The 27999-nt window shown below is 44.2% G+C and overlaps 1 protein-coding gene across 3 annotated transcripts; it reads right to left on the bottom strand.

The window, feature by feature from the left end:
• Nucleotides 1-370: 370 nt before the first annotated feature.
• Nucleotides 371-27999, bottom strand: UBE2K (ubiquitin conjugating enzyme E2 K). Of its 3 annotated transcripts, XM_083367699.1 has the most exons (8): nt 27268-27583; nt 11834-11927; nt 8943-9001; nt 6861-6943; nt 5754-5853; nt 4502-4630; nt 1403-2831; nt 371-1259 (listed from the first exon to the last, which is right to left on the bottom strand). In XM_083367699.1, exons 1-7 carry the CDS (start codon nt 27328-27330, stop codon nt 2757-2759), a joined length of 603 nt encoding a protein of 200 aa, XP_083223825.1. In that variant the 5' UTR covers nt 27331-27583; the 3' UTR covers nt 371-1259; nt 1403-2756. The 3 variants fall into 3 exon arrangements, with proteins under 3 accessions (XP_083223825.1, XP_083223827.1, XP_083223826.1); XM_083367701.1 differs by lacking the exons at nt 371-1259; nt 8943-9001; nt 11834-11927; nt 27268-27583 and adding an exon at nt 7988-8932 and having other exon boundaries at nt 2602-2831; XM_083367700.1 differs by lacking the exons at nt 371-1259; nt 1403-2831; nt 4502-4630; nt 5754-5853 and having other exon boundaries at nt 6860-6943; nt 7988-9001; nt 27268-27999.

Here is a 27999-nt window from a genome sequence, read left to right on the forward strand (position 1 = left end):
TGTTAAATGACTCCAGCTCTCCCCCCCCCCCGACTTTGCCGGTCAAAAGGTCGCAAAGGGGGATCACGTGACCTCCGGACACCGCAACAGATGTAAGTACATGCCAGTTGCCAAGCGTCTGAATTTTGATCACATGATCTGCTACAAAGGTCGTGTGAAAAAATGGCCATAAGTCTCTTTCTTCCAGGGCCGTTGTTAACTTTGAATGGTCACTAAATGAATTGTTTGTAAGTCCAGGACTACTTGTATGTATGCCACAAGCACCTTCCTGCGTTCAAGGCCTTTCTAATTTCATTTGACATAATCACAGAATTTTCCTTAGAAAGATTTATCGAAGTATAAAAGCAGGAGACATTTTATCCCAACTAGCTACTTTCCAAGTTCTTTCTTTTAATGATGCGTAAAGAACAAGGAAATATGAAATCTGTGTTTACACAATTACCACCAGGGTAAATAATATTGCGATGACCTCATCAAAACATAGACCGTTAAAAAAAAATAATACTACAAACACAAAAGGCAAATTGTCAGGGCTGTATTTGCCCCAGCTAGGATTTTAACAAAAATGTTGAGCAGCAACAATTTTTTTTTTTAAAAAAAATAAATATCAAAGAAATACCAACAAAAAAAAAAAGGTCACATTTCCTTTGGCTTTTGCCAGTGATTTAAATGACTGTAAGATAAATCACACAATCAACTGGATGCAGAAATGGGATGTGAGAAAGCAGTGCTTCATATTGCACAAATAATTATTATTTTCTGCGTCACAATATCTGAGATAAGAGACAATGGGAATATCTTGCAGAAGAGACTCCTGCACGCCCACCTTGACTTCTCATTATTATTATTATTATTATTAAACAGTATGACAGATTAGCAAAAACTTATCAGTAGCCCAATTGCCTGTTCTTCAATTAAAAACAAGATTATTAATGTAAACACTTCTATCTACAGTACATAAGTAATTGGACTGAAGAAAATAACTCGATATGCTCCGTGCGCGCCGTCGCATTTCGCTTAGAAGAATTTGCAGGGCAGTGCCGAAATCACACACACCACACCCCCAGTTTTCAACAAAACGTCGGTGTTTTGGTCTTATAGAAAACTAACAACCTGGAGTGTCTAGAGCAGGGGTAGGCAACCTCGGCTCTTTTATGACTCATGGACTTCAACTCCCAGAATTCCTGAGCCAGCTTGGCTGGCTCAGGAATTCTGGGAGTTGAAGTCCATGAGTCATAAAAGAGCCGAGGTTGCCTACCCTTGGTCTAGAGCAGGGTTCGGCAACCTCGGCTCTTTTATGACTCGTGGACTTCAACTCCCAGAATTCCTGAGCCAGCTATGCTGGCTCAGGAATTCTGGGAGTTGAAGTCCACGAGTCATAAAAGAGCCGAGGTTGCCGAACCCTGGTCTAGAGAGATCTCAGTGAATATAAAGATACACTGTACATACAGTTCTTTTAGCGGGAGCATTCATCCTGGAGAAATTTAACATACGTGTACAGCAAAAAAACAAAGAAAAACCCCAATATGATCTCCAAATGTCAACTAGGGAAAAATGCACACGCGGTGGGGGGTCTTGCATAACCCTTTATAAGCAACTGCCAATTATGTCCCCAAAGCCGACCTTTTTTAAAAAAAAGGAGGGGGTGGTGGTGTTGGCATTCTCAACGTTAACCAAGAGACCCAGTTCTTTTTCAATCAACTCATTCTAGCCAGAATTTATTGAAAGAGGTTCCGATTCCTTGCAGAAGAAATAAAAACAGCAGCTCCGCGGGGTTTGTGCTATGTCCAAAGTTAAACCAAACCTTTATACAATTGTGTAGAAATTACATTGGTGGAAACACTCGTACGGGTGAATTCGAGAGGAGACGGCTAGGCTAGACGGCACCGATTACCCCACAAATTCCAAAGAGGTCCTAGTGTGATTATTGCCACTGTGCGTGCAGCTGAAGGAGGGGGGGAGGGGCTGGGAAGGAGGAGGGTGTACAGGGTGGTCGACCCCAAAGGTGGGGGAAAATATCAAGAGTCAGCCCCCCCCCCCACGTTTTGACTTTCCGAGACCACCTGGAAAATCGTTTAGGCAAAAAAAAAAAAAAGTTACAAGGATGAAATACTCCCCCAGTACTTCGAACGGTGTTTTGTTCAGCTCAGCCCGATTGCTTAAAAGTGTCTACGTAAAGTACAAGCATGCAAATATAAGGTCAGTCCACAGGCATGTAAGGGTCCATTTAAAAAAAAAACCCAAACCAAAACAGAACAAAAAAACCCGGGATGGGGTGACATCAACGATTGATGAATTACAGACACAAGCTGATGTGTTCTGAATAAAAAGTCAAAAATCCTGACGCAAATTCCTGCTCGGTCTTGGGTCGCGCCGCTAACGCTTAACGGCAGACAAGCTTCCTTCCTCCCACCAGTTGTGGTTTTTTTGATTTTAGCCAAGCTGGAGGAATTTACAATATTTAGCAAGGAAAACAAAAACAAAAAAATTATTATTTCCCCCCCCCTTGGTTTTTTTTTGTTTCTTTTAAAATTTACACAGATGTTTAATTAGCTTTATTTACAGAGCAGTTTTGTCTTTTTTTTTCTTTTTCTTTCAGTCTCCAATAGGGCCTAGATAGCATCAGGCAAGAATGCCAGTTTTTTGTTTTGTTTTTTTAAAAGAGAATCTATATTGAAACCTAAAAAGAAGAGAGATGGTGACGGTCCTCAAGAAGAGGCAGGTTGGGCTACGCTGAAGCAGCTTCTGCACAGGGCTCAGTTACTCAGAAGTAATTCTGTCGCTCTCTCTACGTCCCATGATTTTGATGACAAGGCCACTATTACCGCATTCTGCAAGAAAGACAAAAAAAAGCCACTGAGGTCAAAAGGGGCCCCTGTACTAAAAAGAAGAACCCCCCACACACACACAATTTTCACCCCGGCCTTAATAGAAAGCACATCTCCGACAACTTGGCCCTTTTATGACTGGTGGACTTCCAACTCCCAGAATTCCTCAGTCGGCCATTTTGATGAAACTGCGGGCTTGGATCCAGACCAGGGGGTCTTCCAACTTGGCCCTTTTATTATTATTATTATTATTATTATTATTATTATTATTATTATTATTATTATTATTATTATTTTTATACCGCCCTTCTCCCGAAGGACTCAGGGCGGTGTACAGGGCAATAAATGACTGGTAGACTTCAACTCCCAGAATTCCTCAGTCAGCCATTTTGATGAAACTGCGGGCTTGGATCCAGACCGGGGGGGGGTGTCTTCCAACTTGGCCCTTTTATTATTATTATTATTATTATATTTTATACCGCCCTTCTCCCGAAGGACTCAGGGCGGTGTACAGGGCAATAAATGACTGGTGGACTTCAACTCCCAGAATTCCTCAGTCAGCCATTTTGATGAAACTGCGGGCTTGGATCCAGACCGGGGGGGGGGGTGTCTTCCAACTTGGCCCTTTTATTATTATTATTATTATTAATTATATTTTATACCGCCCTTCTCCCGAAGGACTCAGGGCGGTGTACAGGGCAATAAATGACTGGTGGACTTCAACTCCCAGAATTCCTCAGTCAGTCATTTTGATGAAACTGCGGGCTTGGATCCAGACCGGGGGGGGGTGTCTTCCAACTTGGCCCTTTTATTATTATTATTATTATTTATTATATTTTATACCGCCCTTCTCCCGAAGGACTCAGGGCGGTGTACAGGGCAATAAATAACTGGTGGACTTCAACTCCCAGAATTCCTCAGTCGGCCATTTTGATGAAACTGCGGGCTTGGATCCAGACCGGGGGGGGGTGTGTGTGTGTTTTCCAACTTGGCCCTTTTATGACTGGTGGACTTCAACTCCCTCAGTCGGCCATTTTGATGAAACTGCGGGCTTGGATCCAGACCCTCTGGGGTCTTCCAACTTGGCCCTTTTATGACTGGTGGACTTCAACTCCCAGAATTCCTCAGCCAGGCATGCTAGGAGTTGAAGTCCACCAGTCATAAAAGGGCCAAGTTGGAAGACCCCCCTGGTACAGACAAGTGCTGGACTTAAAATTGGTTTTTGTCGCCGTTCGAAGTTAGAACGGCACTGGGGGGAAAAAGTTGACTTAGGACCCTTTTTCGCACCTACAACCTGTTGCAGCCATCCCCAGGGTCACGTGATCAAAATTCAGAGGCTTGGCAACTGGCGTGTACTCGTGACGGTTGCAGTGCACTTGTGGCAACTGGCAGCTGAGCCAATCAGAAAGCCAGATTCACTGAACAAGCGTGTTAAGAGCTGCCGTGATTCGCTTCAGAACGGTGGGAAGAAAGGGGCCAAGAACGTGGGGCAAAACCCACTTAAACGACTGCCTCAGTTAGCAGTGGAAATGTTGGACTCGGTTGCGGCTGTAAGTCAAGGACCACCTGTGATTCTGGATCTCAGGAAAACAGACTGGGTTAATTAAAAAAAAAAATTAATAAAAGTTTTAGCGCACTTGGGAACAAGGGGAGATACGAGAAGCGAGGCTTACCCTATCGAATCCCATAGCACAAAGATTTTCTATCTTCTTGGTATATTCCGGACTAGAAACTGGTGCTCCAGCGTAAACGTGCGCCCAAAGCCGAGCTGTCTGTTTAAACATTTCTGAATTTTGTTTGTACTGTGTCCAAGGGAGGGGAAAAAAACAGAGAGAGAGAGAGAGAGAGAGAGAGAGGGAGAGAGAGAGAGAGAGAGAGAGAGAGAGACCACATGAAATCTTGCATAAAGGACAAAATCTGTATCTAGTGTGGAGAAATGTGTAAATGTGTAATACTCTGACTCTTTCCTCGGGAAGAGGATTGTTGTTGTTAGTTGCGAAGTCGTGTCCGACCCATCGCGACCCTATGGACAACGTTCCTCCAGGCCTTCCTGTCCTCTACCATCTTCTGGAGTTCATTTAAGCTCAGGCCTCCTGCTTCAGTGACTCCATCCAGCCGCCTCGTTCTCTGTCGTCCACTTCTTCTCTTGCCCTCAACCTTTCCCAGCATTAGGCTCTTCTCCAGTGAGTCCTTCCTTCTCATGAGGTGGCCAAAGTATCTGAGTTTCAGCTTCAGGATCTGGCCTTCTAAAGAGCAGTCAGGGTGGATCTCCTCTAGGACTGACCGGTTTGATCGCCTTGCAGTCCAAGGGACTCGCAGGAGTCTTCTCCAGCACCAGAGTTCAAAGGCCTCCATTTTTTGGTGCTCAGCCTTTCTTATGGTCCAGCTTTCACAGCCATACATTGCAACTGGGAAGACCATAGCCTTGACTATACACACTTTTGTTGTCAGGGTGATGTCTCTGCTTTTTAGTGTGCTGTCTAGATTTGCCATGGCTTTCCTCCCAAGGAGCAAGCGTCTTTTAATTTCTTGGCTACAGTTCCCCTCTGCAGTGATCTTGGAGCCCAGGAAAATAAAATATGTCACTTCCTCCATTTCTTCCCCATCTATTTGCCAGGAATTGAGAGGGCCGGATGCCATGATCTTGGTTTGCTTAATGTTTAGTTTCAACCCAACTTTTGCACTCTCCTTCTTCACCCGCAACAAGAGGCTCTTTAGTTCTTCTTCACTTTCTGCCATTAGAATGGCAGAAAGTGGGAAGAGGATGCAAGCCAGCAAAAGGGGTGGGGGGAAGCATCTTTTTCACTAGCTTGTTTCCGGACTTTTAAAGTTCCTCTTCCTGGGAGAAGAAAGGGGAGGGGGGGAAAGGAGCCTTGAAAATCTCTAAAGTGGATTTTCTAAAAGGACAAGGAATCGGAGTTGTACCTGGTTTGCCACAACTGCATCTTGAGGGTCGTCGGGTTCCGCAGCCGCCAAGAGGGCTTGCAAGGATAACAACACTGTTCTTAAAGTCATCGCTGCAGCCCTGAAAAAAAACAACAAAAAAAAAACAGGCTTCACACATACACCCAACGTGAACGCCCATCGGATGCGACTGACCTAGGTCAGGGGTAGGGAAACCTTAACTCTTGTGGACTTCAACTCCCAGAATTCCTGAGTCGGCATGGACAGGGGTCTTTTGTGACTTGTGCCTGGCTGAGGAATTCTGGGAGTTGAAGTCCACAAGTCACAAAAGGGCCAAGTCTGAAGACCCCTGGGCTTAGTAGAAGTCAAGATCGCTGTAATATCCCTTCGGCGGAAAACCGCCACCTATATCTTTGTTTTAAGTCAAAAATCACCAATAGGGCATTCTGCTTGAAATTCATTTGGCTAAACTCTTTCTATGCCTCAATGATTTCCTTGATACGGTAGGAAGAGATCCTGGATGTTTCCTGGATATTAACACCGTTTACTTCTACATTTTTCTTTTCTGTTCAAAATGAGGCTACAATTATAGTCTACGTTCCAGTAAGTGGCTTGTTAGAGGTTACTCTAGGAGGGCAATATTAATGGTAAAATGATACGGTCAATATTAGGCCACCCAGGGCAGCTCTACAGATAAAATCAAAAAGATTATAGCATGAAATCCGGAGCCGTTATATCTTTACGTTCATTTTCTATAGTTCCGAAATGAAAACACTACGAAATTTCTCTACGTCGAAGTAGTTCAAACATGCGGCCAAATTAAGTTACACGAATGAAAATACTCCCTTTTTTTAAAAAAATGCCCCCCCCCAATGCTTCATTTCTCTGCTTCCTCTCTTTTGCTTTGTTTGCAATCAGACTCCGGAAACTACGATCAAAGCTATTTAAAATTCACAGTTTAAGCACTTGGGTAAATCGTTCGGAGACAAGCAATCGCCAGTTGTGAGTCTTCAGACGTCACCGTAAACGATGGCTAACAGTCTCTCCTTGTCTCTGAGAAAGAATTGCTATTCCCCATAATCTCCAATTATTTTCCAGGATTTTCCCGAACTTTGCACGGAACCTTACCACTGATCTTTTAGGATATCCAAACAGATAGCTCCGGTGACTGAGCTAATATTAGGATGCCAGATTTTGGTAATAAACCGCACCTAAAACAGAAGAGAAGCTGTGATGAAAATAGGTCTTACATAATGGATAAGCACCATACCGCAGGGGTCCCCAACTCTGTGGACCGGTGGGTGGTTGTAGAAGGGATGGTTTCGTGCGTGTGCACGTCACTTTACACAAACGCGGCTTTGTGTGCTTGCCTGCCATTTGCGCGGTCTGGCTCCCAATGGGCCACATGGGTTGGGGATCCTTGCCGTGCAGGACAATTTTACAGGGTTTTAATGGACAATGTTGGTTGGTCCCCAAAGCAGTGATAATCTAACGTCTGGGTTCTTCAAATTCAGATTTGAAATTTTTTTTTGAATACATGTTTGTGTTCTGTGCTCCTACGTACCCAAAACCCTTCATTTTTTGAGATTTTTTGAGAATAACTGCCCCCGGATATTGTTTGTGCGGCTCAATACTGCCAAGAGTTGTATTTTGTCCCTGTGACAAAAGAGAGCCCGCTGCTACAGCCCACAACCGCAGTCGTCTCACGCTGACCTCACAAGTACACAAAACCAGACTTAATCTCACCTCCCAACAGCTTGGGGAAGAGAGGAACATTAAACCTAGATTTTGGTGAGGAGATGACACGCCAACTCATGACAATCGGCATCAGAAACACTTACTTCTCCAAGTTCTAAACCAGGGGTCTTCCAACCTGGCCCTTTTATGACTTGTGGACTTCAACTCCCAGAATTCCTCAGCCAGGCACGCTGGCAGAGGAATTCTGGGAGTTGAAGTCCACAAGTCACAAAAAGGCCTGCTCTACTACTCGTTCTAGAATTCTCCTAGATCAAAGGTCTTCAAAGGTGGCCGGTTTTACGACTTGTGGACTTCAACTCCCAGAGTTTTTGGGAGAGTTGAAGTCCACAAGTCACAAAAGGGCCAGGTTGGAAGACCCCTGTTCTAAACCCACCTCAAATCTGTTTCTCGCTTTTAATCAATCAATTAAATAAATAAATAAATAAAAATCTTTCAAACTAAAGATTCCTGGGACACACTGAGAACTAAGTCACCGTCTTTCTGCCCCTCTAACTTACTGCATTCCACTGTCCTTTTGAGAGAGGATGGGGTGTCTCAAGCTCCAGAATACACGTTCTTGGGGCATAACTTTTCGTTGGCACGGCAGCTTTTGTGAATGGAGGCCTCTAGATCGGACACGGACGGAAGCGCGGTAGCAGTGTTGGGACTTTGGACAGCTAGGAAGCGTATGGGACAAACTTTCCAAGTCAAGGGGGGGGGGCAGGGCAGGTGTGTCCTGTTCACTAAGTGGCCTTCCTGAGTTTAAGTTTATCTGTATTTGGACTGTCAAGGACCGGATTTTGGTGGGCGATGCATGAAATTGTGTGCTGAACCACTATCAAAGGGCGCTCGTCCTCCTATTTGTGTCGCTATTTGTAAGAACGGAGGGAAAGTAGTACAGGTTCACTGGATCATTTAAATTAAAGCTCTCGCGTTGTATTAGTTGTCGCCAATTCTCATACTGCCCACTGATGAGAATATAGAAATTCTGTACAATGGTGCTTATCATCATTATCATCATTTTCTTTATTATTATTGTTACCTTACTTCGACAAGTTGCTACAGTTTTATCACTGATCTATTGGGCTTTTTTTAAAAAAAAAGCATCCAAGAAAAATAAACGTTTTCACCTATCCAGTTCCACTGAAAACATAAAATAAGCACACATACAATTTACTGCTATTATATGTGACCATTACAAGAAGCAATCTCACTAAAAAAAAATCTTCTTTAATTGAAATGACATTAGTACAGGTTGTCACGCTTATCGCAGAGACAACGAATTATTTTTACACAAGTGGAGGTTTTGTCGTACAGTAAAGCATTTCATAAGCAGGGATTCAATTAGAAAGATCTTGGAGGGGCAAGCCAGGACAAATAAACAAAAAAAAAAAAAAAGACACTGCCTAAAAAAGGTTTCAACTCTAAAGAAAGAATCCAAAGAATTATTCACAATAATTATGTTCACCATACCTTAGGGGGATTAAAAGGATACGTTTCTGGAATTTTTATTTCTAATTGATATCTTCCTCCTATAAAAACCAGAACATATAACCACACTAAATACTTATCAGACATTAATTTTTCACAGCATTGAACTTTCTTTCATGTTAAAAAAAAAAACAATAGGATTTTAAAAGTTTGCTTCGGTTCTAAGGCAGGATGGACTCACTTTTTACAATGTAGCTGGAAATTGTACTGGTTGCCTTCCAGCCTGCCATTATAACTATTAGTTTACTCAGTTTGCAAGGCCCCTTGAGGTGAAAACCCTTTAGAGCATCATCTGTAATACCACAGTAATTGCTTTTATTTCTTCCTGTTGTCTTTTACACCCCACCTGGAGAAAAGCTCTTGGCACGTGGCACAATTTACGGAAAAGCTGTAATAAAACCCTCCGTTTGATTAAATGAAGGTGAGACTATCCCAAACGTTCCAGTGACAAGAAGCAAACACAAATTTAGAAGAAAACTGATGCCATAAAATTAATCTCCCCCCCCAAAAAAAAACAAGTGACAAGGACAATGATTAGGAGTAGCAAGTCTCCCATGATCCCCCGTACAGCACGGACGCAAGGATTATCAGAATTTCTCTGCAAAAGATGGAAGGCAGTTTGGGAGAGGATCTGGAGAACAGGGTCCAACCTTGGCAACTTTGAAGACCTGTGGACTTCATCTCCCAGAATTCTCCAACCAGCCCTGCTGCTTGGGGAATTCTGGGAGCTGAAGCCCACAGGTCTTCAAATTGTCAAGTTTGGTCATCTCTCGTCTTAAAAAAAGGCGGAGACAGAAAGGCAGGTGATCGGAGTGAAAAGGGATGACATTTTCCGGATGAAAGTCCAGAGATCTTGCTCGCTTACGCACACAGGTTGGTGAAGCAGAAGACCTAAAGCAGGAGTAGGCAACCTCGGCTCTTTTACGACTCGTGGACTTCAACTCCCAGAAGGATTCCTGAGTCAGCTTAGCATAGGCGACTCAGGAATTCTGGGAGTTGAAGTCCATGAGTCGTAAAAGAGCCGAGGTTGCCTACCCCTGACCTAAAGGATCTCTCCTTAAGAACTTTTTTTTTCCTTCCCCTGACCAAACAAAGGGTTTAATTGGATGTGTCTAACCAACACGAAGCCACGCTGAGGCCGTTTTATTAGGCAACTGCCTCCTGAAAAACGAGAAAACGACGACGGCCATGGTGGCCATCCAAACATGACTGATTTTGGCCGTTTCTGAGTCACCGTTCCTTAGGCTATATCCATAAAATAAAACCAAAAGCCATGCAGGCTGACAGCCTGACGAAGGCCAAGAGGGAAAGAACACGGAAGAAAGAAAAAAAATGGATCCCGAATGAACTTTCTCTGAAAGCAAAGCTCTGCCAGCGAGAGGAACATCCAACGGGAACGTTATAGCCGTATTTCTTGAGTAGGCATTCAAAGTTGGCACGCTCTCGCCTAAGTACAGATGTTTTCTACCTGGAGCCAGGATCGAGCCCGCCACCTATATGAGGGGCCTCCACAGAAACCACAAAAAGAATGGGGGAAAAAAATCTGAATGGGGATGTCATTATTTTTAAGGAAGAAAAAAAAATAACTTAAGGGTCCTCCCGAAAAACCCTCCACTGTATTAAAATGAAGAAAAAAAAAGGTTTCCACAGCTATTTGCTAACTGTTTTAAATGAACATCCAAGTCTTTTAAATCAGGGGTGGGGGGAACGATGACCCCTTTATGACTTGTGGACTTCAGCTCCCAGAATTCCTCAGCCAGCCATGCTGAAGTCCACAAGTCATAAAGGGGTCATCGTTTCCCCCCACCTTTGCCTTAAAATCAGGGGTCTTCAAACTCGGCCAGTTGATGACTTGTGGACTTCAACTCCCAGAATTCCTCAGCCAAGGCACACGTCGTGCCTGGCTGAGGAATTCTGGGAGTTGAAGTCCACAAGTCACAAAAGGGCCGGGTTAGAAGACCCCTGCCTTAAATGAAGGAAGACGCATTGTACTTTTTTTTTTTTTAAAAAAAGTGTTTCCCCATATGGTACATTCCGCACAGTTCCAAGCATTTTGTCTTTCATATATATTTTTTTAAGGACAGCTTTTCACTAAGCAAACTACTTATTTTATGTGAGCGGAAAGACGCAGGTCTCAATGTCTTTAAACTCTCTACGTATTTGCCTATCAACAGGTACCCACCAGCTGCCTCCGATTTTGTTGCTAGGCTGAGTCAAGGAAGGGAAGGTGAGAAAAGAAAAAAGAAAAAAAAAGTTGAAAAACCTGTCCGACATTTTCAGTGGGAAAAAAAATCAACCTATAAACAGTGGGTCCCCCCCCCAAGTGCAGCACCCAACCATTTTGGTTGCTATCTGGCCTGGAAATTTGGGGTAGCTTTTATAATTTGGGACTTCTAATTCTTAGAATTCTATCCGTATTCTGAGAATTCTCAATTCTCAGAATTGAAATACGCATACCTGGTTTGGGGAAACAGAATGCCGTATATTTTTTTGCTTGGCTGTAGCTGTCTTATTAATGTAAAACTGAATCCTTGTGCAATTGTTTCCATTGTGCAAAAACTGGCAAGGAATAACGACTGCCGTTTTAAATATTTAAGATATTTTGACTGGTAAATTAAGCCACGCTTCCACAAAAAAAAAACCACAAAAAAACAGACCATAAGAACGGCAAGAGTTACACACCAGCTTGAGTACTATAAACCCGAGAGCAACTTGGTTATCCTGCATTAGTGATTATTTCCAAGGTTCAATTACAATATTTGTATTTGCAAAATATTTATGGTGTTTGGCAAAGAGCTTTCAAAACGAGACATATTGCACTCACAAGCTAAGATTAGAAAGATCTTAAGATTGGCGGGGAAAAAATTACTTGCCTTCATACGGTGTGTCCGGAGGTCCAGCTATCTCTCCTCTTAATTCTGTAAAATTTTCATCTACGAGATCTACTTTAATTTGATTTTTGTTCGTCTTAAAAACAAAACAGAAAAATAAAAACAGTTAGAGGTTTACTATTAATTGGATTCTCTTTTTTTTAAACTTAAATTTAGACAGATGAATTAGCCATATACGTTTGTCTTGATAAATTTTCTTTTAATTTCAAATATGAGCCCAATCCTTTCATTTCTCTTTACATTGATCAAATACTCAATTCTAGTTGACACACTATAGCAGGGGTCCCCAACCCCTGGTTCGTGGACCGGTACCGGGCTGTGGCATGCCAGCAACCGGTCCACACAAACAAGCAAAGTCCCATCTGTGGGATGCTGGCAGCACACAAAACCACGCATCCTCCAGTGCGCGGAAAAACCTCTCTCCACGGAACCGGTCCCTGGTGCGCCAAAAGTTGGGGACCTCTCCACTATAGAACATGTTCCATAGGGATCCTTCCAGAAACTGCTAGAAAACAGCCGAGACCCAAAACTATATAAATCACATTCCTTTCTCTCTAACTCGTTTTTCTAGCCATTGATAAAAAATTGTCCCTTGTCCTAAAGTATACTGAATCTTCTCTCTCTTTTATCTCCAATGACAATCTGTCCATTTCTACACAATCTTAAGATTTTCTTAATTAATTCTTCCTCCGTTGGTGGGTTTTCATTTTTTCCAATATTGAGCAAATACTATTCTTGCTGCCCTGAGTCCTTCGGGAGATAGGGCGGCATATAAGTCCCAATATAAATAAATAAATAAATACATAAAATAAAATAAATAATGTATGCAAAATTAAGTATGTACACGCTATCTTTCTCACAGTTTCCCACTATTACGCCTAACAAAAACAATTCTAAATTAAAGTCTATATGTTTTTTTAATCGTTTTCTCTAACCATATGCGTATTTTTGACCAAAATCTTTTAGCTTTAGGGCATGTCCACCAGATAGGATAGTAAGTACCTGGTTTTTGTTTGCGTTTCCAACACTTATTAGATGTATTTTAAAACATTTTTTTGCTAATCTCACCAGGATTAAATGCCACCTATACAACGTTTTGTATAAGTTTTCTTTATAGGTTGTGTTACTAAGTGAACACTGCAGTGTTTAAGTGAACCCATTGTCTCCAATGTGCATTTTTGGATGGGTACCGGACGTAAATCCCAATTTCTGGCAATAATAATAATAATAATAATAATAATAATAATAATAATAACAACAACAACAACAACAACAACAACAACAACAACAACAACAACAACAACAGTAGTGATTCTGTGATCCCAAACTACAATCACATGCCTAGGGGAAGAGTGTGGCTGTTGAAACTTTGAATCTGGGTGTAATTGGCTTTTACTGGGTCTCTCATATCTTCAAATAGTCACTATGCATCCAGTCACAAGTGGATTACCTGTATGTTATATCTATAAATAATGGAATTTTTTCCCCCTCATACCCGGGCATTCTTAAAAACCTCGTTCTACTCTAATATAATAAACTGGTATTTTTAGAGATGCATATTAGTTGGCATGTCTCAACAGGCAGAAGAAGTATCTGATCAACATGATCTTGGCTTGGAAGCTCAACAGGTTTAGGATTTGTCAGTATGTTCATAAATCAACAGGAAATGTCAAAGGGGTAAGTTATACTGGTAAATGGAGCAATTTACTGGAAAACATCCCTGGAGGAAAGAATGACAAACAAACTCTATGGGTATATATATCCATATAATCCCCAAGACTCAAGGTTTAACTTGAGAATAAAGGTAAAGGTTCCCCCGCACATGCATGCTAGTCGTTTCCGACTCTAGGGGCCGGTGCTCATCTCCGTTTCAAAGCCGAAGAGCCAGCGCTTGTCCGAGGACGTCTCCGTGGTCATGTGGCCAGCATGACTAGACGCCAAAGGCGCACGGAACGCTGTTACCTTCCCACCATAGTGGTCCCACTTTTTCTACTTGCATTTTTACGTACTTTCGAACTGCTAGGTTGGCAGAAGCTGGGACGAGTAACAGGCGCTCACTCTGCTACGCGGCACTCGGGATTTGACCCGCCAAACTGCCGACCTTCTGATCGACAAGCTCAGCATCCTAACCCACTGAGCCACCGCGTCCCTCAACTTGAGAATATCTTCACATTTTAAAAAATAGTAACATCTTCTAATTATAAGTATTATCAAACGTTTCCCAAATAGTGGTAGCAGGCAACAGCGTTTATATCTTCCACTCTTCTCCGCTTTTCAATCACTGGGGCTGCTTTGTTGTAAAGGCAAACCAAAAGCAACCGAATAAAATGATTAGAAAAACTGCTTGAAGGGGGGGGGGAAAGCGTGCAAGGGGAAAGGAGTCAATCATTTATCTCGAATTTTTTAACTGTTTTTATAGAGATGCTTTTTCAAGAGGCCACTTGACTTTCTTTTCTTTGAAGACGTTTCCCTTCTCGTCCCAGAAGCTTCTTCAGCTCTGACTGGAGGGTGAGGAATGGAAGGATTTATACTCCTTGCAGACAGCTGGTCGTTTGCCTCCTTTTAGAGAGTCGTCGAGGCCGCTTGGAGGTTTACCTGCGTCCTCAGGGTCACCTGATTGGTGCAAATGGGTGTGGATAAGCCTCCAAGTGGCCTCCACGACCCTCTAAAACACAAGTCTTCAAACTTGGCCCTTTTACGACTTGTGGACTTCAACTCCCAGAATTCCTCAGCCAGCGTGCCTGGCCGAGGAATTCTGGGAGTTGAAGTCCACAAGTCATCAAAGGAAGGGCCAAGTTTGAAAGAGCCCTGCTCTAAAAGAAGGCCAAGGACCAGCTGTCTGCAAGGAGTATAAATCCTCCCCTTTCCCACCATCCAGTCAGAGCTGAAGAAGCTTCTGGGGTGAGAGGTGAAACGTCTTCAAAGAAAAACAAAGAAAGTCCAGTTGCCTCCTGAAAAAAAAAAAGGCACCTTTGGGACAAACCAGGAACCTGGGTGGCTGGGAATCTCCATTAACTGTGTTTATAGTAGAGCTTTATTTGCTTATCAAAGGTGTAAGCGGAGGCGTGCTTTGCTCTCATCTCGTATATCCTATGCCGGAAAAGGAATTCTACGTATGGTTGAAGGAATCCAGATTAGTTCAGAGGGGAAAAACTGGAAATTCTCTCCTGAAATCCCTTTGCAGATTAAAATCAAATGTCAACCTAAGTCTAATCGGTCACTTCGCTGAAACTGGAAATCCTTCTGATTATCTCATCTTCCTTTGGAAGGCATTTATACCTCCCTATTGTTTTTAAGTCATGTAATACTCGCCACGGGCTTCCTGCTTACATCACACCCAACTTGGTGACTATCCCTAATTTATATCTGACATGTTTACAGGTATGATTAAGAAACTAATGACACGTTTATGTCTAAATAATGCATTTTTTTTAGATTCTACGAGTTTTCCTAAGAAGCATAAACACATTTGTTTTGGGAATTACGTTTCTCACAGTCCAATTGCACCTTTGCGATAAATCAACTACCACTGCATCTCCTAGTAAGTCACTCTAGGTGGTCCTTAAGTTTTCCTGCGTGTGTTGGAAATGGAAGGGCACAACAGTACTCGGGGACGTGGTATAAATCCTTACACTGTTGTTGTTTTTACTGGAATTGACGAGAAAGATTCCCATTATCCTTCGGTGCTCGGCAAAGTGGCCTTCAGTTTATATCAATTTTCTTTGGTCCTACTGGTTAACACCATTTAAAAGAGGCTTCAACGACGTTACAATTATTTAAAACGCGTTTATAAATAAAACCCTGCTCATTCCAAATATTCCCAGCGAGTTTTGATCTAGCCAGCCCATACTCTCCACCATTTTTTCCGCTTGAGCACAAAGCCTGCATTACTGCAAATGTTATTGTGTAAAATAATGTTGTTAAACAAGTTGCTCTAGTTCACTACAACTAATTTGATGCTCAGTAGTCTTAATGGCCTTTAACAGACTAAGCTGTCTAACTTTTTACAAATACTTATTTGGGAGTGTGTATCTGCAAATGCTAGGTTCTTTTTTTTTCACCCACTCAGGAAGAAAGAACTACAGTGGAATGAATGCTTAAAGCCTCTAGAACAGGGGTCTTCAAACTTGGCCCTTTTATGACTTGTGGACTTCAACTCCCAGAATTCCTCAGCCAGCGTATGCTGGCTGAGGAATTCTGGGAGTTGAAGTCCACAAATCATAAAAGGGCCAAGTTTGAAGACCCCTGCTAGAAGCAATATAATGTACTCATTTTTCATTTTTTAATGGCGATTCCTCCCTCTCCCAAAATCAACTAACATACTACAGTATCCCACATTATAGCTGCAAAGGAGGTAAATATCTCCTTCCAAAATTACAGATTGTGAAAAATAAAAAATTCCCCTTGGCAGCTGTTATTTATAGCCTCCATTAAACTACACCCCAGAGTCCACATTCAATAAATTTTTCTTCTTCCACAGCTCAAAGTCAGCTTGTCTTCTCTTAGAAACTCTTCCATCTATTGTTGAGCCTTTGGCGGAGATGGGCAGCTAAATAAATTTGATTAATAACCGAAATGCATTTCCTTGAACAGCTACAACAAACAGCGTGAATATTAATTTAGTGTTTTATCTTGTTATCCCAGGGCAAAGCCTTCAGCTCCTGTTGCAGGCTTTCTGCTTTCAATTGTCAAACGACCTCCATGAATTTATTTGAACATTTCTTGGGTGAAAACTTCCAATTTCCAACTCTTGGCCGTGCAGAAAAAAAAATTCCATTGCAATTGGTATCATTTGTACACCAAATGATATAGTGTATAATTAAGCAAAGTTTGCCGTTTGCACCCATTTACATCCTTTAAAAAAGGTAAAGGTTCCCCCGCACATGCGTGCTAGTCGTTTCCGACTCTAGGGGCCGGTGCTCATCTCCGTTTCAAAGCCGAAGAGCCAGCGCTTGTCCGAGGACGTCTCCATGGTCATGTGGCCGGCATGACTTGACGCCAAAGATGCACGGAACGCTGTTACCTTCCCACCGTAGTGGTCCCTATTTTTCTACTTGCATTTTTACGTGCTTTCGAACTGCTAGGTTGGCAGGAGCTGGGAGGAGTAACAGGCGCTCACTCTGTTACGCGGCACTCGGGATTCGACCCGCCAAACTGCCGACCATCTAATAAAGCCAGAAAGGGCCTTCGAACGTGATTGGTGAACTCCCCCACCCCTCTTCCCCAAGGAGGCCAAACCAGCCAGCCTTTACCTCTGCAGGTCAATCTGCCTCTGTGCTGGTGCCATTTTCTTTGTGGCCTCTTGCTGCTTTGGTGCCTTTGCATTGCTGGCCTCCAGTGCGCCCGGAGCTTCTGCAGAAGCTGGGACGAGTAACAGGCGCTCACTCTGTTACGCGGCACGCGGGATTTGACCCGCCAAACTGCCGATCTTCTGATCGACAAGCTCAGCGTCCTAACCCACTGAGCCACCACGATGATGCACTTACGTAATTTGCACCATCACCATCACCTACAGACTGGACAAAATCAGTCTTATACGCAAGACTGCCGTCGTCAAAAGAAGCGACACAACTCCACCAAACCGGCTACATTCTCTGTTCCTTGAGACCTTCCTTCTAACTCCGTGGACACGGTTTGTTTTCACATTTATTTTAATTCACAATTTATTGGACGTTTTAACTCTGGGGTTGTGGAGTTATTGTCTGCTGCTTTAAACAGAAAATCAATAAAATGGTTATGGCTCACTTACAAACCCCATCCACCCTTCCTAACAACGAAACGGCCAAAAAGGCTTATGGAGGATCCAGGGTGTTACAATCTGGAGGCCAGAAGAAGAAAAAAATTTGCCCAGCACATAGTCAAAAGTTTCTAGCTGTTAATTTAATTATGTTGATATTGCTGCAAGCTGCCTTGAGAACGCAGGCTTTTCAAGTAAACAGGGGTGCACAATGGCAACAACAAAACCAGCTGGAGAAATGTTGGCGAAACGGATATAGTTCTGTGCAAGAGAATGTGAAAATACATTGAGAGCCTATGGATGTGCCAGTCAGCGTTTCATTCTAACAGGGGGAAATAAGTTGCACTGGCTTTTTCCACAATAAATTCAAAAGAAAAAGAACAGATTTCGTTGCCTTTCTCAGAGAACGTACAACTAAATTTAGGGACATTTGTGCATAAATAGTCTTACAGCCGAAGGGACGTGGTGGCTCAATGGGTTGGGACGCTGAGCTTGTCGATCAGAAGAGCGGCAGTTTGGCGGGTCGAATCCCGAGTGCCGCGTAACAGAGTGAGCGCCTGTTACTCGTCCCAGCTTCTGCCAACCTAGCAGTTCGAAAGTACGTAAAAATGCAAGTAGGGACCACTCCGGTGGGAAAGTAACAGCATTCCGTGTGCCTTTGTCGTCTAGTCATGCCGGCCACATGACCACGGAGACGTCCTCGGACAAGCGCTGGCTCTTGGGCTTTGAAACGGAGATGAGCACCAACCCCTAGAGTCGGAAACGGCTAGCACGCATGTACGGGGGAACCTTTACCTTTAGTCTTACAGCCATTCATTTAAGGAGAAGGTTCCTGACAGTCAGGACAAATTAACCAGTGGAACAGCTTGCCACCAGAAATCGTGGGCGCTCCATCACTGGAGGTTTTTAAGAAGAGACTAGACCAGGGGTAGGCAACCTTGGCTCTTTTATGACTTGTGGGTCACGTGATCCACTTTTGCGACCTTCTGACAAGCAAATTCAATGGGGGAAGCCAGATTCTTAACAACTGTGTTAATGCCAGTGACTCATTGTGGCAAGCAAGGGCACAAAAATGGCGCAAAATTCACTTAACTGTCTTGATTAGCGACGGACATTTGGGAGTCAATTGTGATCGTTGAGGACTACCTGTATGATCCTTTTTTTCTTTTTTTGGCAAACCTATCTACCTTATTACCTGAACTGCTTTTCCAGCTGTCTTCCCATCGCATTTATGATCCAAGGGCCTGACGGTCCCAAATATTTACGGTCCCAAATACCTTATCAAACACCTGCAAAAGTTGCCACCTGGTTCTAATTTCTAGTATGTCGGATGGAAAACCTATCCCAATACACGGAAAGGAATTAATTTTATTGTATTGAATAAAAATATAATACGAAAGAAAGGAAATCTATCCTGGTTATATTTGGAAAACGTCCTGTAGACCGTGCATTCCTCCTCTGTTCTGTTTTGATGTTCATTTGGAAAGTGCTTCATAAAAATAATCTGCCTCTCGTGGACCGGCCTCCTTTGGTGGTACACAACAAAAACACGATCGTATTTGCATTGAGTTGACAAAATGCAGCCTTCCCAATCACTCCCGGGATACTGTTTCTTTGTGCACACTGAAGCACACAGCCGAGGAAGACTCTGAAACATTTTTTGAACATAGCAAGGTAACGGCGCGTCATTTTGCAGTAGACGGACGAGCTCTGAGAAATACATACAGGTCAACTCCAAAATAAGCACCTGGGAATACGGTGGACGCTTGTTCTTAGGACAAGCGACATGGGACAGCAGCCAAAAATATAACACAAAGAAAGGCGAAAGGTCTCACTTCTACTGATTTTTCACGCTAACAGTCATAAACTTTAAACCAGCTTCTGTATTGCACGGACAACTTTTGTCGTTTTCTTCTTCCCAAGTAAGAAAACTGCATTTTCCAAAATTTTGCATCCGACACCAGCGGGATTGAAAAATGCAACTTTACATTAGGCATTCTGCTAGCGAAGAAAACGCGGACAGCATTTGAAGAGCAAAGCTCCCTTTCTCAAACATAATCAACGTGTCCCTAATTTTTATTTTCACCGTCGACGGGTTTTCTCTACATTTGAGTTTGCAGATGGCCCATTTAAACGTTAATATAATTGCCTCCGGGAAGTGGCCTTCCAACGACTGGATATTCTGCAAAGGCAAGATTTGGCTAAGTTTAATCCATTCCAGTTGGGTACGTTTCATCTCCATAGCATAAATTTTGCATAAATTATAGAATTCACTGGTTTCAACTCGAATCTTTTAGCGTTCCTTAAAGGTTTTATGTTATATAGCCGTCCACGTAGGCTGCAGATTTCTATCGCGTCAGGATGATTCCGCTGTCCTCAGGTTTTTTGCAACAGAAGAAGGCCTCTGAAGAAGTTTGACAGAACATACTTTTGCCTCTTTTAATCTAGTACCGGGTTTCCCTAAAAATAAAACCCGGTCTTATTATTATTATTATATTTTTGCCTCCAAAAGAGGCACGTCTTATTTTCGAGAGGGGGCGGGTATCTTTTCCACGGTCTCACCTCGTGATGGCGGCACCGACAGCCCTGCCCAGCTCACCCACTTCTTCTGCGGCTGAAGGAAGTGCCTCTGCAGGTGAGAATGGAGCTCCGGATTGACGCCCGCGGCAGGCGCAAACAGACACCCGGCCTGCATTTTGCCATCAGGGACCTTCTGGAAAGGCCTGTGCAGCCAAGAACCTAGCTAGGGATTGAATCTGGAGCTCCGTTCTCAGCTGCAGAGGCCTTTCCTGAAGGCCCCTGATGGTGAAATGCAGGCCAGGGGGGCACCGCAGAAGAAGTGGGCCGGTGAGGTGAGGCAGGCCTAGTTGCAACGGTAACTGGGTGCGGGGCGTGTGGGGCAGGTCCCCCCAACCCTGGGCTTGATTTTTAGGCTCACCCCGAAACCAGAGCTTATTTTTGCGGTAGGGCTTATAATAGGCCCATCCAACCCCCCCAAAAAATCAAGCTAGGGCTTATTTTAAGGCTAGGTCTTACTTTCGGAGAAACACGGTCTGCTGCCCACTTTTTTAAAATTATTCTACGTTTGTGATGCTGTACGGTGCTACTTTTAATGACTTGTTTTAGCTCGCCTTCAGCTTTTCATTGAAAGGCAGGTCACCATTAAAATACACAAATGATACATTGTAATGTCAATCATGTAATCCTCTGAACATGTCACCCTATTCCCAAAAATGTTAACAGCCACCTGCAATTATTCATTAATTGTTATACTTCTAAATTACACAGGAAGCTTCCGTGTAGTTACTGTATTTAGTAAATACAGAAGGAGGGCAGTAATGGTATATTCCCCTTGTGCACAGATGTTACAAATTATAGTTTGTTAACGTCTAACCCAGCTTTGAAAAGCCCTACCGTATGGAATGGATTAAAAAAGATGGAAATTCCTTGCAGAAAAATTCTGTCGTATTTTTTCACTGAAACCTTAACATGTTTTTTTTGAAATGGATACAATCAAATTTAAAGCTGTAAATATCCCGTTTTAGGTAACGCTCTTAGGGAGCATATCTGTAAATCAGGTTGGATGTGCTGAACTCAATATATTAATCATGCCCAGCGTCTTCTATTTACTTAACACTTTATGAGGCCTCAATGATTGAAAATGGCAATTTTTTCCAATTCGATTTTTTGGGGGAAAGCCACATTGCAGAATTTTTTAAAAAATGGATTAAAAATTAATCCAGTTTTAGGACACTCTATTTTTCTAAGAAATCTTCATTTACACGGTGTGTTTAAAAGATGTCATGAAATGGGTTTTTTTTAGTGAAACCTATTCCAGATAAATGGAAACGAAGACTGTAGCTATACACTTTTTAAAAAACTGAATCAATCTATAGAGAGTTATTGCTATGTTCAAGTAAAATTTATAGGCATGTCAAAAAGCACATCCCATTGATTTAACTTTTTCATTGTATTTCAAAAAAGAAGAAACCGAGGTGACATGATAGCAGTATTCCAGTATCTGAGGGGCTGCCACAAAGAAGGGGGGGGGGGTCACGTTATTCTCCAAAGCACCAGAGGGAAGGATGAGAAACAATGGTTGTAAACAGGTCAAGGAGAGAAGCAACCTGGAACTAAGGAGAAACTTCCTGACAGCGAGGACAATTAACCAGTGGAACAGCTTGCCACCAGAAATCGTGGGCGCTCCATCACTGGGAGGTTTTTAAGAAGAGACTGGACATTCACCTGTCTGAGATGGTATAGGTTCTCCTGCTTGAGCAGGGGGCTGGACTAGAGGACCTCCAAGGTCCCTTTCAGCTCCTTCCTTCCTTCCACAGCTTGCCACCAGAAATCGTGGGCACTCCATCACTGGAGGTTTTTAAGAAGAGACTGGACAGTCACCTGTCTGAGACGGTATAGGTTCTCCTGCTTGAGCAGGGGGATGGACTAGAGGACCTCCAAGGTCCCTTTCAGCTCCTTCCTTCCTTCCACAGCCTGCCTCCAGAAATCGTGGGCACTCCATCACTGGAGGTTTTTAAGAAGAGACTGGACAGTCACCTGTCTGAGACGGTATAGGTTCTCCTGCTTGAGCAGGGGGCTGGACTAGAAGACCTTCAGGGTCCCTTCCAGCTCTATTCTATTCTATTTCATCACGTGACCTACAGAGCTTTCTTGCCATTACTGATATCAAAGCACGTAGGTCTTCCACTAGAAAGAGCTGCCCAAATTATACCTGCAGAGGAGACCTTTGCTGTCCAGAAAGAACATCAAGACTAACGTTTGCTTCTGAGCATCTAGATAAGGACCGGGACCTCTGGAACAATTTGGTCTACAGACTCAACGATGATTTGGCCCTTTGGACCTCTTGGTGAGATCCAAAAGCAGCATTTTATCAGAAGAACCCAATTACCAACAATAAAGGACGGCGATGGTGGAAATGATATGGTTTGTGGCTGCTTTGGTGCATTGTGGACCAGGAGACGCACATCCCAAAAGATTTTAGATATCTTTTTTTAGCACAGTTGGGTAAGAGACAGTAAGTCTGCTGTTCACCAATACGAATCCAGCTTTTATTTTTCCAAATTATCAGCAGCTTACTCTAGTTTTTAGAGATAAGATGCTCAACTGGGTGATGGATAACCAACTCCATCCATTGCCAGATAGCACGGATCATGTGCCATGCATCTTGGTCCCGATTTTCAAACTTAAAACTGCTTTACAGTTGGTAATGCAGAAACAGCAGCAGCGCTGATGATGTTACCTAGTTTGGGTAATGAAAACCTGCAAGAAACCCAAACCAAGTTCAGACACCACAAAGGACCTCTTAGAAACAGCTACATATCCGCTCCTTTATTTTAGTTTGTTCAGCTGACATTAGGAAGGCAATGTTGAGGGGAAAAGCAGCACTACTTCAATCAAATGAATACTATCTCAAGAATTTAAAACCACTGTAAAAACAAGACAATTCCAGCCCATTATTACTGATAAAGTTTCTATCAAAACGAGGACAGATACAGACATCACATTCTCACGTAACATTATGAATTCAAATGTCCTAATTTTCTAAAAGTGTGATTCTCCATCCAGCTATATAAAACAGGTTTTGTAAGTGAACGTATAAGGGTTGTCCTCGACGTGAAACCACAACGGAGCCCCAAATTGCTAAGTGAGACATTTGTTAAATGAATTTTGCCCAATTTTGCGACCTTTCTCGTCACAGTTGGATGGAATGGATGTAAATTTCAGGGCTTACCCCAAAGAAGAGAGAGTCCAAGCTATTCTCCAAAGCACCTGAAAGCAGGACAAGAAGCAACGGATGGAAACTAGTCAAGGAGAGAAGTAACCTAGAACTAAGGAGAAACTTCCTGATAATCAGAACAATTAACCAGTGGAACAACCTGCCCCCAGAACTTGTGGGTGCTCCATCACTGGAAGTTTTTTTTTAAGAGGAGACTGGACAGCCATTTGTCTGAAATGATATAGGGTTTCCTGCCTGAGCAGGGGGTTGGACTAGATGACCTCCAAGGTACCTTCCAACTCTATTATTATTATTGTTAAGTGAATCAGTGCAGTTAAATTAGTAACCTGGTTAAAGTGAATCTGGCTTCCCCATTGACTGTGCTTGTCAGGTCGCAAAAGGTGAACGTATGACCATGGGACATAGGAAAGGTCATCAGTATGAACCAGTTGCCAAGCATCTGGATTTTAGTCACATGACCACGGGGGTGCTGCAATGGTTGTAAGTGTGAACAATGTTCATAAGTCAGATTTTTCAATGCCCTTGCAACTTTGAATAGTTACTAAGTGGACTGTTGTAAGTCAAGGACCACCTGTACGCCCCATGCTTGAAAAGTTAACGTAGAAGGAAGCTAAAGATCCTTAAACCATGATGTGATCCATCTCTGTTGGAATTTATTTTATAGCTGTTATATAAATAAATTTAGAATTGGGTTGACTGGATCTTTTTATACAATACAGTTGAAAAACAGCGCTTTCAAGTTGTTCAGTGCTAGTTCCTGAACTTATTTTACTTTCTTTCAATTATCTTTGTTTTAACCTACAACATTAAACATCGTTTCAGAGCTCAGTGCTTATATTTCAGGAAAATATATTCCATCGGAAGGAAAGATCTATTTCTATCTGGCTGACATTTTACTAAAGTTGAGGAAAAGCAGAATTATTACCGCCCTAAGTCTATGACACGGATGGAATAAAAATTTCTTAGTTGTAAAATAAACTAATATTGAATACTGAGTAGTATCTTGTTCAAAATACTTCACATTTTGTGAAAATAAGTGAAAAATAGCAGACTAAGACCATACATAGCACTCTGAATAAATTGGAGTAAGACCAGGATACAAATCTAATGCATTATAATGCTCACTTTTTTATTATTATCAGTTGTGCCAATATTATATTAGATATGTATATATCAGTGGACTAAAAATATATGAATGAAGAGATAAAGGGCCTTTGGAAAGAATATCATGCTAATTGATAATACACAGCATCAACAGAATATATTTTGAAATGAAAGAACTGCTTTTTAATGTGTGCTCCCATCAATTTTTACAATCCATTATGTAAGTATTGAGAAGAACCCTTTTTTAAAAAAATAAAAGAAATCCTCTCAATGAATGCTTATCCAAATAGCAATTTTACTCATGAACATTTAAAATATGAAATAAGAGCTCTTTTAATCCATCAATGGTTATGTAGGTTATAATTACATCTGATTCTTTCCCTACCTGTGCAAGAGGGAAATATATGTGCTCCATCTTAAATACATTTGGTTTCAATAATTTTCCCAGTGCATTATAGCAACAGCTGCCCACAGTCCATGCATTTTAACACACCATCCCATGCCCTGCACTAAGCTATGTTGTTGACTTGTTTTTTGGCTTAAGCTATTTATTTTGTACACAGAAGGCCAGCAAACAGACCATAGTTTAAGGCTTACTCACTGCAATTAAATAAGACTACACCAACACACAGGTCTTTGTAATTTCCTTCCTTCCTCCCTCCCTTAGTGCTGATTTATATTTCTGGCTTGCTCAAGCTCTTAACCAATCTGTAAAGGTCCAAGGCAAGTTTCCCCCAAGACCCCAGATTATGATGCCAGGATAAACCCTCAGCAACAAGGGCACATGGCGCTACTTTTAGCTTAAATCCCAGTGGAAAAACTTTCCTCTGACCTGGTCAGATTCCCTGGTCAACTGGACGGAAGAGCAAACCTGTAAGGACACATCCCAACCTAGATGAAAGACTGCTGGGCCTATAAATGGAAAGAGAAAGGCTTCTTTCTTTCGTTTAGATTTGTATCCTGCCTTTCTTACTGCATAAGTAACTCAAGGTGGTTAAACACACCTAAACGTGGCTTCCTCCCTCCTATTCTCCCTGCAACAACCACCCTGTGAGGTGGGCCAGGCTGAGAAAGAGGGAGCGGCCTAACCAAAGTCACCCAGCTGCCTTTCTCGGCCAAGACAGAAGTCAAACTCATAGTCTCCTGGTGACTGACCCAAAGACACCCCAGCCAGCTTCTACGCCATATACGGGACTAGAACTCCCAGTCTCCTGGCGAGTGGCCCAAAGACCCCCAGCTAGTTTCTATGCCATATAAAGGACTAGAACTCCCTGGTGACTGGCCCAAAGGCCCCCAGCCAGCTTTTACGGCATATACAGGACTAGAACTCCCAGCCTCCTGCTCATTGGCCCGAAGGCCCCCAGCCAGCTTCTACGCCATATACAGGACTATTTATTTATTTATTTATTCTACGCCATATAAAGGACTAGAACTCCCAGTCCCCTGCTGACTGGCCCAAAGGCCCCCAGCTAGTTTCTACGCCACATACAGGACTAGAACTCCCAGTCTCCTGCTGACTGGCCCAAAGGCCCCCAGCTAGTTTCTACACCACATACAGGACTAGAACTCCCAGTCTCCTGCTGACTGGCCCAAAGGCCCCCAGCTAGTTTCTATGCCATATAAACGACTAGAACTCCCAGCCTCCTGCTGACTGGCCCAAAGGCCCCCAGCTAGTTTCTACACCATATACAGGACTAGAACTCCCAGTCTCCTGCTGACTGGCCCAAAGGCCCCCAGCTAGTTTCTATGCCATATAAACGACTAGAACTCCCAGCCTCCTGCTGACTGGCCCAAAGGCCCCCAGCTAGTTCCTACGCCACATACAGGACTAGAACTCTCAGTCCCCTGCTGACTGGCCCAAAGGTCCCCAGCTAGTTTCTACACCATATAAAGGACTAGAACTCCCAGTCTCCTGCTGACTGGCCCAAAGGCCCCCAGCTAGTTTCTATGCCATATAAACGACTAGAACTCCCAGCCTCCTGCTGACTGGCCCAAAGGCCCCCAGCTAGTTCCTACGCCACATACAGGACTAGAACTCTCAGTCCCCTGCTGACTGGCCCAAAGGTCCCCAGCTAGTTTCTACACCATATAAAGGACTAGAACTCCCAGTCTCCTGCTGACTGGCCCAAAGGCCCCCAGCCAGCTTCTAGGGGGCCATATACAGGACTAGAACTCCCAGCCTCCCGGTGACCGGCCCAAAGGCCTTCCCAGCTCCCTTTCTCACCTTAGGGCACGGCCTCCAAAACTCCCAGCCTCCCGAGCATTGGCCCCAAAGGCCCCCAAGCCGGCTTTCTCCCCCTCCCCCCAGGAGGAGCCAGAACTCCCACCACCTGGTCCCTAGCTGCTGAGGCCGCCGGATGCTTCGAACAATGCAGACAATTATTACACATATTCTTTCCACACACACACACACACACCCCTGACACTTCCAAGGCCTCAGCAGCCCTCGAAGTGGGAGGTTGGGGGGGTAGAAACCAGCCCCTCGAAAGGGAAAAAAAAAGGATTTCAACCGCCCCTCCCTCCCAGGGTTGGGGGCCGTTTTCTCCCTCCTGCCCATGGGGGGGGAAGCAGACCTGCCCCCCCACTCCCCTCAGCCTGCCTGCTTCCCCCTTCCCCCCCCCCCCCACAGGTCTCCCCTCACGGCAGACCCCCCCCAAAAGACCTCGCCCCGTCCCCTGCAGGAGGAGAAAGGCCCGGCAGGCCGCCTCAGGCCCCGGGCAGCCCCCAGGCGGGATGCGGAGCCCCCCCCTCACCGGCGACCGCGGGGGTGGGGGGAGGGGCAGAACCGTGAGGGGGGGGGGTTGTTGGAAGCCTGACCTCCTCGCTCTTCAGCACTTCTTTGAACTCCCGCTTGATCCGCTGCACCGCGATGTTGGCCATCTCGGCAGCGGGACCCGCCGAAACCCAGGTCGCTCCCGCTCCCGCTCCCGCCGCCGCCGCCGAGCCGGGCCGAGCTCCGCCGCCAACCGTCACCGCCACCGCGGGAGAAGCTCCGGCGGCCCGTCCAAAATGGCGACCGCGCCGAGCATGCGCGTTGCGCCTCCCGGAGCCGGCCTCTTCCTCTCCGTCATAGTGGGAACGCTGGCTGGCCGGGCGAGCGGGGGGGAGGGGGGGGGAGTGGCGCGCGCGCGGGCTGTGGGCGGGGCCCCAGAAAGGGCTGAGTGAGTGAGTGAGTGAGTGAGTGAGTGAGTGATTGGGCGGGTGGGAGGGACCTCGCCGTGTCGTCACTCGCCGGCGACGGCGTCGCTTTGGAACTTTAGCGCGAGGCGGGCGCCGGCCGTTGAGGAGGACGCGCCTCTTTTTTTTTTTTTCTCCCTGAGGAGACCGAGCAGGGTCGCGGTTTTTTTTTTTTTTTTTCCCCTGCCACGACGAATCGCCGAGCTGAAGCGGCGGAGGCTTTTCCCTCATGGCGGGCGAGAAGGCTCTGGTGAGGAAATCTGCCGGCGCCGGCGCCTTCGTCTGCCTTTCGGACCCCGGCGCGGGCTCGGCGCGATACCGATGAACGCCGGGGAAGGCTTGAGGCCTAGCACTAGGTGGGTGTTAACTGCC

The sequence above is a fragment of the Vipera ursinii genome (assembly GCF_947247035.1).
Source record: "Vipera ursinii genome assembly, chromosome: 7".
Classification (NCBI taxonomy): Eukaryota; Metazoa; Chordata; class Lepidosauria; order Squamata; family Viperidae; genus Vipera; species Vipera ursinii.